The sequence below is a fragment of the Triticum dicoccoides genome, chromosome 3B (assembly GCF_002162155.2).
Source record: "Triticum dicoccoides isolate Atlit2015 ecotype Zavitan chromosome 3B, WEW_v2.0, whole genome shotgun sequence".
In the NCBI taxonomy this organism is placed as follows: domain Eukaryota; kingdom Viridiplantae; phylum Streptophyta; class Magnoliopsida; order Poales; family Poaceae; genus Triticum; species Triticum dicoccoides.
The window spans coordinates 202788024-202799024 of NC_041385.1; the positions used below are offsets into that span (position 1 = coordinate 202788024).

General features: G+C 53.3%; 4 protein-coding genes across 5 annotated transcripts; 2 read left to right on the top strand and 2 right to left on the bottom strand.

Annotated features, from left to right (window-relative positions):
* Positions 1-211: 211 nt before the first annotated feature.
* On the top strand, positions 212-3254 carry LOC119275539 (pentatricopeptide repeat-containing protein At5g25630-like). Of its 2 annotated transcripts, none has more exons than XM_037556401.1 (4): positions 212-431; positions 879-1003; positions 1215-2147; positions 2219-3254. In XM_037556401.1, the coding sequence occupies exons 2-4, from the start codon at positions 905-907 to the stop codon at positions 3089-3091; spliced, it is 1905 nt and encodes a 634-aa protein (XP_037412298.1). In that variant the 5' UTR covers positions 212-431; positions 879-904; the 3' UTR covers positions 3092-3254. The 2 variants fall into 2 exon arrangements, with proteins under 2 accessions (XP_037412298.1, XP_037412299.1); XM_037556402.1 differs by having other exon boundaries at positions 1215-2151; positions 2219-2905.
* A 40-nt stretch (positions 3255-3294) lies between these two features.
* LOC119275541 lies at positions 3295-5412 on the bottom strand. Its single transcript, XM_037556404.1, has 3 exons — positions 4076-5412; positions 3804-3989; positions 3295-3709 (listed from the first exon to the last, which is right to left on the bottom strand). The coding sequence occupies exons 1-3, from the start codon at positions 4556-4558 to the stop codon at positions 3434-3436; spliced, it is 945 nt and encodes a 314-aa protein (XP_037412301.1). The 5' UTR covers positions 4559-5412; the 3' UTR covers positions 3295-3433.
* On the top strand, positions 4576-6966 carry LOC119279470. Its single transcript, XM_037560697.1, is given in 3 exon segments — positions 4576-4705; positions 6378-6686; positions 6689-6966. Coding segments are annotated over 3 exon segments (717 nt in total).
* A 141-nt stretch (positions 6967-7107) lies between these two features.
* LOC119275540 (glyoxylate/hydroxypyruvate/pyruvate reductase 2KGR-like) lies at positions 7108-10899 on the bottom strand. Its single transcript, XM_037556403.1, has 2 exons — positions 10369-10899; positions 7108-7789 (listed from the first exon to the last, which is right to left on the bottom strand). The coding sequence occupies exons 1-2, from the start codon at positions 10804-10806 to the stop codon at positions 7271-7273; spliced, it is 957 nt and encodes a 318-aa protein (XP_037412300.1). The 5' UTR covers positions 10807-10899; the 3' UTR covers positions 7108-7270.
* Positions 10900-11001: the final 102 nt, after the last annotated feature.

Below are 11001 nucleotides of genomic sequence, written 5' to 3' on the forward strand. Positions count from 1 at the left end.
CTAGGTCTTGTTTCTTTCCCTTTCATGGCTGGAGTTTTAGGCTAGTAGAGTGTGTGCCGTGTTGTATCCCTCTTCCTCCCCTCTTGTTACTCTGTTCTCTTCTACCTATCAATGAAAAGATACGTAAGTTTTGTGTATTCGCGAAAAAAAAGAAACTAACGTTAAGTCGTATATATGATCCCTGGGCAAGAGTCCCACCGCAGGCTCGGGCTGTCACCGGAGCGGAGCCCGCGCGCCCTCGCCTATCGTTTCCTAGCGAGGTCCGTCCCCTGCGGATAAAGAAAAACGAAGCGCAACCCCTCACAGCCACGCCTTGGTCCGTCTCTCCCCCTCCCACGCCCCTGCTCCTCCTCCGGCCATACTGGCTGGCCGGAGGCACGCCGCGCGGCTGACCTTGGGTGCACGCTTGGACACTCCGCTCGGCGAATGAGGTGACGTACCTAACCAGGCTGGCTCCTTTCCTTGTGTTTCTGCTGCGAGCGGACAGCGCTAGCTAGAATCGCACCACCTCTTGTGTTTTGCTCAATTACGCGGTGGAGGTCACCGGACGGCGAGCTCCGAACGCCCGCGCGCATCTCGCCCTCCACCTCCAGTATGCCGGCCGAAGAATGGATACCAACAACAAATTCAGGGATGCGTGCTCACCTGCCGATAGATAGTAAAACTGTTTAAGCAGATTATTTTGCCAAGTGAGATAGATATGTGTGTTTTCCCTACGTTCCAACCCGCATTACTTCAATATTATTACGTGTACAAGTATAGTAAGCAACACTGAATGTAGAGTAGGCTTGTGTTCTGCATTTTGTGCGCTTCACTTGGTTTCAGAAGTAAGTATCATTCAGAATTATGGCATCTGAATCCCTGACACTACTGGCCAGGTTGAGGAGCATATAGCGGCACCACAATGCTAGAAAACGGCATACAACTGACGCCGGCATCCACTTCCAACAGCACGGGCAAGACAAGAAACAATGGGAAAGAGCTCAACGGATCCGCCTCCACGGTAAGCACCGGATTGCACGTACAAAATAAATAAGAATGACAAGCTGTGACCAGACCTCAGTTCTTGCCTGCACAATTCGAGACATGGGGGGAAAGAAAGAGATCCTTGCGTGAATTTTATGTGATCGAGTGCTGTTTTCCGTTATTTTTGTGATCATATTGCGCCTGTTGATCTCAAACAAGTCAAGGGTTTCGTTCTTTGGGTGCTCCAGGAGGAGGAGAAGCGCCAGGGCAATGGCGGCGACGTGCAGCCGCCGCCGCCGAGCACCTGCACGACGTGCGCCAAGGGGCACACGTGCCAGGCTGTGGTCAGCCGGACGCGGGAGATGCGGAGCCTCATCGACGCCAAGAAGCCTCACCAGGCGCAGGCCCTCTTCGACGACCTCGCCGACGAGGGCCACCGCCCGTCCCTCGTGACCTACACCACCCTGCTCACCGCGGTGACGAACCAGCGCGCGTTCGAGGCGATCCCTTCGCTGCTCGCCGGCATCGACGCAGCCGGGCTGCGGCCGGACGCCATCTTCTTCAACGCCCTCATCAACTCCTTCGTGGAGGCCGGGCGGATGGGCGAGGCCACCAGCACCTTCTGGAAGATGAGCCGCCACCACCCGGGCTGCCGCCCCACCATCAGCACCTTCAACACGCTCATCAAGGGCTTCGGCATCGCCGGCCGCCCCGACGAGGCGCAGCGCGTCTTCGACATGATGGCCGGCGGCGACGGCCACGGCGACGGCGCCGGGGTCGCGTCCACGGTGAGGCCCAACCTGACTACCTACAACATCCTGGTGAAGGCGTGGTGCGACCACCGGAGGCTGGAGGAGGCGTGGGGCGTGGTGGGCAGGATGCGCGCGCGCGGCGTGGAGCCCGACGTCGTCACCTATAACACCGTCGCCAGCGCCTACGCCAAGAACGACGAGACGTGGCGGGCGGAGGAGCTGGTGGTGGAGATGGTGCGCGCCAGGCTGCGCACCAGCGAGCGCACCTGGGGCATCATCGTCGGCGGATACTGCAGGGAGGGCAGGCTGGAGGAGGCGCTCCGCTGCGTCCGCCAGATGAAGGACGCCGGCGTCCTCCCCAACGTCATCGTCTTCAACACCCTCCTCAAGGGCTTCCTCGACGCCAACGACACGGCCGCCGCCGACGACGTACGTACGTGAGCTCAGAGCGAGCTCAGAGCTCACAAAACTCGATTGATTCTTGATCTTATGATGTGCAGGTTCTCGGGCTGATGGAGCAGTTCGGCATCAAGCCGGACATCGTGACGTACAGCCACCAGCTGAACGCCTTCAGCTCGCTGGGTCACATGGCGAAATGCAGCAAGGTGTTCGACAAGATGGTGGAGGCCGGGATCGAGCCGGACCCGCAGGTGTACAGCATCCTCGCCAAGGGCCACGTGCGCGCGCAGCAGCCCGGCAAGGCGGAGGAGCTCCTGGAGCGGATGTGCCGCCTCGGCGTCCGCCCCAACGTCGTCACCTTCACCACCGTCATCAGCGGCTGGTGCAGCGTCGCAGACATGGACAACGCCACCAGGGTGTACAGGAAGATGCGGGACGCCGGCGTGCGCCCCAACCTCAGGACGTTCGAGACGCTCATCTGGGGGTACAGCGAGCAGAAGCAGCCGTGGAAGGCCGAGGAGGTCCTCCGGATGATGCAGGAGGCGGGCCTCAGGCCGAAGCAGAGCACCTACAGCCTCGTCGCCGATGCGTGGAAGGCCGTCGGCCTGGTCAAGAATGCCAACCGCAACCTCGGTTCTCCCGATGACCGTCGTCGCCCCACCCCCAACGCGAGCGATCACGACGAGCCGGACCGCCGTCCCGACGACGACGATGACAAGCTGCGAAGATCCGGAAGAGCCAGTGAGCAGGCAACGGGTGATCCATCATCACATGCCAGTTTCGTGCAGGTGACAAGCGCGCTAGGGACAGGCAGGGCTGGAGACTTTGCATCATCGGCGCCATCGTCGTCATCGCCGTGGCGATCGTGTCAGCTCCGACTGCGAGCTTCGGGGTTTTGCAGGAACCAAAGGCAGAAGCAGGGTGGGATGTACAGTCACAGCATCAGCTCAATCAAGATGGTCTTCCTCAGCTAAGAGGCGGCCATTGTTTGCTGTTCAGAACATGTACACTACCTGTAAAACCCAATTCTTCCCCAATCTCCTGACCGTAGATGCTGGTCATTTTTGTATGATTCTGCACACACATTGGTCTTCGATTCAGAAGTCTCACCATTCCACAGAGCAAACTCCCCTCAAACAGCATGTGTGATCTATGATACCAACTGAATGCTATGCTCTCAATCAAACACTGATGCTGAAGAATTATTAATCAGATGGTTCCTATGTCATGAACATCACAACAATATCTACACGATCACAACCATTATAGTACTTACTTATTTAAACTAATAACATCTCAAGCAATTGATCACCAAATCAAGAGTAGCTGCAAGCAGTCTGGGCGATCATGATGGGCTTGTCGGTAAGAGAGCTCACAAGAACCGGGCATCGCACACGCTTGGCGTGTGTCACCCTGACAAGCCTGCCGATGACATACCCTCTCGTCCTCACCGCCAAGTCCACGGTGAGCGGCACGCCGTCGGTGTTGGTGAGGACAAAGGTAGCCCCGGCTCCGTAGAGCGGCGTCTTCTCGCCGTGCAGGGTCACCGATGCGACGTGCCGGCTCTTCTTCGGCTGGTAGAACTTCTCCAACTGTAGAGCAGCAGCAGGAGGAGGCATTTAGCTAGCAGAATTCTGATGGAAATGGGTATTGCCTGATGCTTTCTGGGGTGCTAATAAACACTACCTGACCGCTGGCGATGGGTATCTGTGAATAGTAGAGCTGGATGGAGGTGGAAGAAACATGGATGCCGGACATGGTGGAGGGGTTGTGGACGTCTATCTCCAGCGAGCAGTTCATTGTGACGAACTTGGTCGGCACTCCGGTGCCGTCCGTCCCTTCGCCGGCGTAGAAATTCTCCACTCTCAAGCTCTGCACAGAACCAACCAAATTCTAAGGTGTTACTGTACGAGAGAGGGATACTGAATTTAAGGTGACGGAGCAGTCAAATGTACAACCTTGACGAGGACGCTGGGTTTGTCACGGCGGGCGGCGCCCCAGACGACGAGGCAGACGAGGGTGAAGGCCAGGACCAGAACCGAGAACCAGAAGGCGGCGACGCAGCTCCTGGAGAGCTCCCGCTCCTGCTCCACGCCGGCGTCCTCGGCGTCCTCCTCGTCAATCACGTCCACCTCGTGCCACCCCTTGCCGTGGCCGTGGGGGCGCTTCCGGTTGGCGGCGGCCCTGCCGCCGCCGGTGAGGTTCCCGGAGAAGCGGCTGGCGGAGGAGGCCCTGGAGTGCGGGCCAATGGAGGAGTGGTGCGACGGGGAGTCGAGGGGGCTGTTGTACACGGGCGTGGCCTGCGTGGACGACGACTTGTCGCCGTCGTCCCGCGAGTCGCGCGACGGGCTGACCACGTAGTACGCCGCCCGCTTCGGGGACCGCGACGGCGACGTGGTCGCCAGGCTCGTCACGTCCGAGTCCGACGTCGTGTGCTTCATCGTCCCTTCGCGCGACGATGCCACCAGGCAGGCTCGCCGGCCGTTCGGGTGTGAGGCGAGGATTTGATTTCTTGGAGAAGCTCGCTGGCCTGAAACGCTTGCGGAGCAATGAGATCTTGGAGGGCAATAATCATCTGAAGATTGCAAGTTTGAGGTAGTACGCTTATATGGGAAGAAAAGGGAAAACGTGAACGCTTATGGTAAGAATTGCAATAATTGAAGGCAAAATTTTGACGCTATAAGTGAAGAGAAATTAAGAGTGCACATTGATTGAGAGCGGACCAAAATATAATCTTAGCACTAGTAGACCAGAATTGTTTGGGGATTATTAATAACCCAGCACATCGATGAAATCATGAACCCGCGCAATTGCGTCAGCGTGTCACCAAAGAAGAAAGAAGCGAATGGATCAATGCTGAATGGACCAACTTCATTGTAGCGCTAGCGCACGAATCAAATCCTTCGGGTATTCGATTTCCGATCACGATCCCACCCGCGGCCGAATCGCCGGAGAAGTGTTTTCCTGAAAGAAGAAACGACACGCGGACAGGATATATCGATGATCTTCTTCTCATGCATGATCTGACTTCCGCCCCCGCGAGAAGAAGAAGAAAGCGGGAGGAGGAAGGAGAAGAAGAAGAAGAAGAAACAGCCGGTACGGTCTTCGCTTGGACGAGGAATGATGATCGAATTGTTCGAATCCTTGTCCTCCAAGAAGGAACGGGATGAGGCGCCTGAAGAAACAAGAGGAGGGGAGAGAGAAAGGGATTGGTGGGAGCACTCGCCTGTTCTTCGCCCACGCAGAAGCCGATGGAAGCGGGCGGCGCGCGGAGGGAGGCTGCAGTGACGCGCGAGGAGCTCGGGCTGGGGCTCGAAACTGCTCGTCTAGTGGCGCCGCGTGCTCCTGCATGCTTTGCTCCCCCTTGACGCATGCAGCTGTCGAGGGAGGGAACGCTGCTTGCTTGACCAGGCGCCCTTACACGTGGGCCCCACCCAGGGCGCGGGGCCCGCCTGTCAGACCCGAAGCGTGGAAGACAGAACGCTCCTCCTATCTTTTCCTCTCTAGACTAGAAGACGGTGATATCAGCTGGATACGAAGCGGTCGATCGAGCGGTCCGCGAAGCAAACTGCAGACGGACGGTCAAGGAAACGTGCGGGTTCGCCGAGCCCGAGCAGCAGCGTCCACGTCTCGCCGCCAACATACACGGTACACCTACACATACCCTAGTACAGTATAGCAGAGAAGAAAACCATGTCATGTACCGCCGCTCAAGGATCAATGGATGTACGTACGTACGTATGTTCTAGGCTCTCGCGACGTGCCCAACCGCCCAGTCGGTCCATCAGCCGCGGCTACATCTTAATAATGGATCCATCCTTCGTGCAGTGCAGTCCATCACGCATTCACGCGTGTCGCCCGGTAGGGGATCGCGGCCTGTCAAAGGATCGGACGGTGCAGACCGGACACCTCAGTGAGGATACCACAGTGCTGCCGGATCCTAAAATGTGAAACGGGTACTCCTCACTCGGCCAATCGTCCACTATCCCGTGCGTGCGCGTTCAATGCTCCCGGCCATGATGATACGCTGCAGCTGTGCTGCATTCCATCGACCAAGGAAACCGGGCATGCTATACATAGCATGCCATCGCCATCGGCATCGACACAAGATAACCACTCAAGCCCGAATACATGGCATCGGCATCGGCATCGGCATCCCAGTAAGAAATCAAACTTATTGACCTTTCTTTCTCGTCGAATGTTTACCCATCGAAAATAACACGTTTCAATCTGATCCTGAAACAGAAAATATCTTTGTAGTGCTTCTTCATATACAACACACCGTGCCCTATCATGATCATCATCAGACAACCGGAGTCAGCAGCGGCTTCTTCAGAACATGCGCCTCCAGGTTGCCCAGGACAAGGTCCGCCATGGCCTGGCGCGTCTCGTGCGTCCCGCTCCCCACGTGTGGCACCAGCACGACGTTGTCGAGCGCGAACAGCGCCTCAGGCACGTTGGGCTCGTCCTCGAACACGTCGAGGCCTGCCCCGCCGAGGCGCCCCTCGACGAGCGCCGAGACCAGCTCGGGCTCGTCGACGTGAGGGCCGCGCCCGATGTTTATGAGCACGCCCTTGGGCCCCAGCACCTCGATCACCTCGCGGTTGACGATGTGCCGGGTCTGCTCATTCAGCGGACAAGCCACCACCAGGATGTCGCTGTTTGCCGCCAGTTCGACCACGCTCGGGTAATAGGTGTAGTTGGGGTAGTCTTTCTTTGTTCTCTGGTAGTAGTTGACTGGGCAATCAAAGGCCTCCACTCGGGTGGCAATGGCAAGCCCTATCCTGCCCAGCCCGATGATGCCCACTCTTTTGCCACTGAACTGCAAAAAGATAAACAAAATCTATGAGAAAACGAGCCACAACTGTTCTATCTGCGTAAAAAACGAAATATAAGAAAGAAAGGATCCAACGCGAAATGCCGAGATTGCATACCCCGACCACACACAAAGGTACCAGCAAGTAAAGAGGGAATATATGGAACTGCAAACTTTAGAAACTGGTAATCTTATTTATGATGGTTGTTGATTGCATAACAGCCAAACATTGATGTCTTTCAAAAACAATAACCCGCCAGATAATTAAACTAGACATAAAAAAAAAACTCAAGAGTTTGGATTACAAACTGCTAACATCTGGGCATCCCAGTAACAATCAGATGACTGGGGTGAGTAAGGGCTTATTAAGAGCATGTGCCTCTAAATTCTTGAGAACCAGATCAGCCATTGCCTTGCATGTTTCTTCTGTATCACTTCCTACATGAGGGACCAAAACAACATTATCTAAGCTGAAAAGTTGCTCTGGAACAAAGGGCTCATGCTCAAACACATCAAGGCCTGCTGCTCCAAGGCGTTTCTCAAGAAGAGCAGACACAAGCTCAGGTTCATCCACATGTGCTCCACGCCCAATGTTTATGAGCACACCATCTCGTCCTAGTGCATCCACGACCTTACGATTAACAATGTGATGGGTCTCGGCATTGAGCGAACATGCTACAATAAGCACGTCACAATTGGCTGCCAGGTCTACAACATTTGTAAAGAACTTGTAGTTTGGAAATGGCTTCTCTGATCTTGAATGATAACTGATTGAGCAACCAAATGCTTCAGCTCTTTTTGCTATGGCTAAGCCTATCCTGCCAAGCCCAAGAATGGCAACTCTTTTACCACTGAACTGCAGAAAAGTAACGAGAATCGGTTATCTTTTGTTCTTTGGGGAAACCAAATCTACTATTAGGATCACATGCATCCCCAACCTTTATATCTACCACAAAACAATAGCCAGCATCGTCAGCTATTTCATGCTTTCATAGCACAGTCGTTAGGCTGATATCTCATCATTATAAGCAGCAGCAGATCAATCTTGCAAAGCACATTCTTTCCTTGAGATAGCTGCATCTGAACTCTTTTGTTTTTTCAAATGCAAGTGCTACCCCCAGCCTCCACATCCATTGATGCGCGCAGCCAAAAGTGGACCTGAATGTGTTGCATTGTTCAACAGGATTCCACTCACACTGAAGATGTCCTTCAATGTTTTAAGGGAGCAGGAAAATGGCACGGTGACAGGAGCATATTGCACCATACAGTTCATGAAAAGTTCTGGTGGGTATTATCATGGAACCCTTGGTTGGTATGATGCATAAACTACTTACTTAGCCATAAAACAATGGAGAACATGACAAAACGTGTTGCTATCAAGAATTACGAGTTGACGGCTATCAAGAATTACGAGTCGAGCCGAGGTTGAGACTCGTAGACTAATCATGACTAGTCTAGGCTAATGCAGGACTAGTCCACATGGTACTGTAGCACTCAACTTACAGTACTCTAGTACTAACACCTAGTACAGTATTACAACAAAAATTGAATGCATGGGAAGTGGACGAAGAACCTGAGGCTCTGCCAATTGTAACAGCTATTTCCTCAGGAAGTGGATGAAGTAATCAACTGCTCACTTATCCCTCCCAAATTCCCCTAAAAAAACTTATCCCTCCCAAATTGAGTCGATCGACTCAAAAGCCTAGACTAGTCTGGACCAGTCGCTCCACCGCTCAACTCAACAAGCTAGTCTACATGAAGAAGCTAGTCGACAATCAAATTGAGACTACTAGACTAGTCTCGTGACAAGTCATGAGACTCATCATCCATGGTTGTTATAAGAATCCTATTTTTGCTACTATGAAACAATGGTCAGGGAGAAACAAAAATCATGGTTTCCAACGTTTTCTGATCATCCACCAGCCTTGGTATTAATACGATTCAATATGGAGCTATGCGACAACATAAAACCTCCAGAGCCATGTGAATATGTCGAAAGAAGAACAAAAAAAAAACCTAACCCAGTAAGAAGTTGATATTAAAGAAGAGAAGATAGGAACCACATCACCATATGCGAGCCATCCTAAATCACAATGCTCACTAGATTTCTAGAAAAATCCCTGTGGCTACAGCACTATAACTATGTCTCTAAATCTTATATTTCAGTTTTCAGACACCAGCATACAGCTTGAATCAGCAGTGAAGAAGGAAAACGTTTTACAGTCAGGTAATCTACATTTTGATCAAACAGGATGCACTTCACTGCCGAAACAAATCCATCAGGGCTAAGTAGTTTATTAAGAGACTGTCATAGATTGCAACCTAAGCTACTGCAAATGCCTTCGAACCACTGCTTACTCAAATGATACGACTCATCTCTCAAAGAAAAAAAAAATGATACGACTCACATGACATAAACTAGGATAGTCGCAACCTACGCTACTGCAAATGCTTTCAGACCACTGCATCCCCACTGATATGACACACATGGCATAAAAGAGAGAGTCAAATGTACTAAGTTACTAACTACCTACAAGATTTTTTTTTTTTTTGAACAATCAACGGGGGGCGATCGCCCGCCTGAACATAATTTATTTAATCAAAGGACATGGGTCGGTCAGTACATAGCTCCGCAGAGCTCAATGAGCGGGATAAAGTGGGGGGCTAAGGGTTAGCTACAGACAGCTACGCACCACCGGAGCAACGGGTTACAATCCACACGGGAGGGGGCCCGGACCACCCATAACACAAGATGCTCCTGGATCAAACGCCGCAAGTCAAGGTCAGAGGTATGGATGTTATCGAACACCATCCGGTTCCTGGTCTTCCAGATGACCCAAAGGACACAACACATCGTCGTGCTGAGGAGAGGAGGGATTAGGGAGGCGTGACATGTAGAGAATAACTGCCAAACACTTTCGACACTGCTATCCATGAGTACACTAGAATGACCTACAAGATTTTAGGAAGATAACCAATGATGTGCCAAAAAAACCTGACAAGGATCCAATAAAGTTCAACTGTTTCTCCTTTCTACCACCTAGATTTTATTCTCCAATTTAACCTACTCCCTCCGTCCGGAAATACTTGTCGGAGGAATGGATGTATCTAGATGTATTTTAGCTCTAGATACATCCATTTTTATGCATTTCTACGACAAATATTTTCGGACGGAGGGAGTATTTTCCTTCCGTGCATTCATGTTCCCTGAATGCCCACTGCTATGCAACCTATGTTATATCTAGTTCATTTTCCAACAAAGTTATTGCCATATTCGTTTTGACTGAAACGATAACAAATGTACACAGTTTGCGATTAAACTAAAGATAAAAGTATCGTGAAACAACGTTAGTGGGCAATAAATCAATTATAGCTAAGAACGCACTGGACTGAAAACTATAAACGGAAGTCAACTGGCAAGCATCGGAAACCAACCCGCGCGGTGAGTGTGTAGTCCCCCTTGGCCTTCCACAGGCCGGCGCGCACGTAGCGGTCGGCCTGCGGGATCTTCCTCAGCGCGGCGATGGCGAGGCCGACGGCGAGGTCGGCGACGTCGTCGGTGAGGACGTCGGGGGTGTTGGTGACGCGGATCCCGCGCTCGCGGCACTTGGGGAGGTCGACGCGGTCGATCCCCACAGAGAAGGAGGCGACGATCTCGAGCGACGGCAGCGCGTCGATGAGCGCGGCGTCGGCGTTGTAGCCGGCGTTGCCGACGACGGCGCGGATGGCGGAGGCGTTGGCGCGGAGGAACTCGGCGCGGCCGTCGGGAGGGGAGTCCCAGAAGCGGAAGAGGCGGAAGCGGCGGTCGAGCTCCTGCTCCAGGTAGGCGTTCATGGGGTGCAGCAGCAGCACGCCCAGGGACTCCATCGCCATGGCCGCCGGGGGCACCGAGGGCGGCAGCGGCTGGCTGTTGTGTGGTGGTGGGTGGGCTGCTCCGCGGTGGCTACTGGTGGGGAAATGCTGATGCTCGACGCCGGCCTTGTTTGCTAGCGTCTATCCTCTATGGGCCGCAGGTTGCAATCGAGTCGGACAAGGACGGGCGGCCTACTACTGAGTTCGATTTCTCAA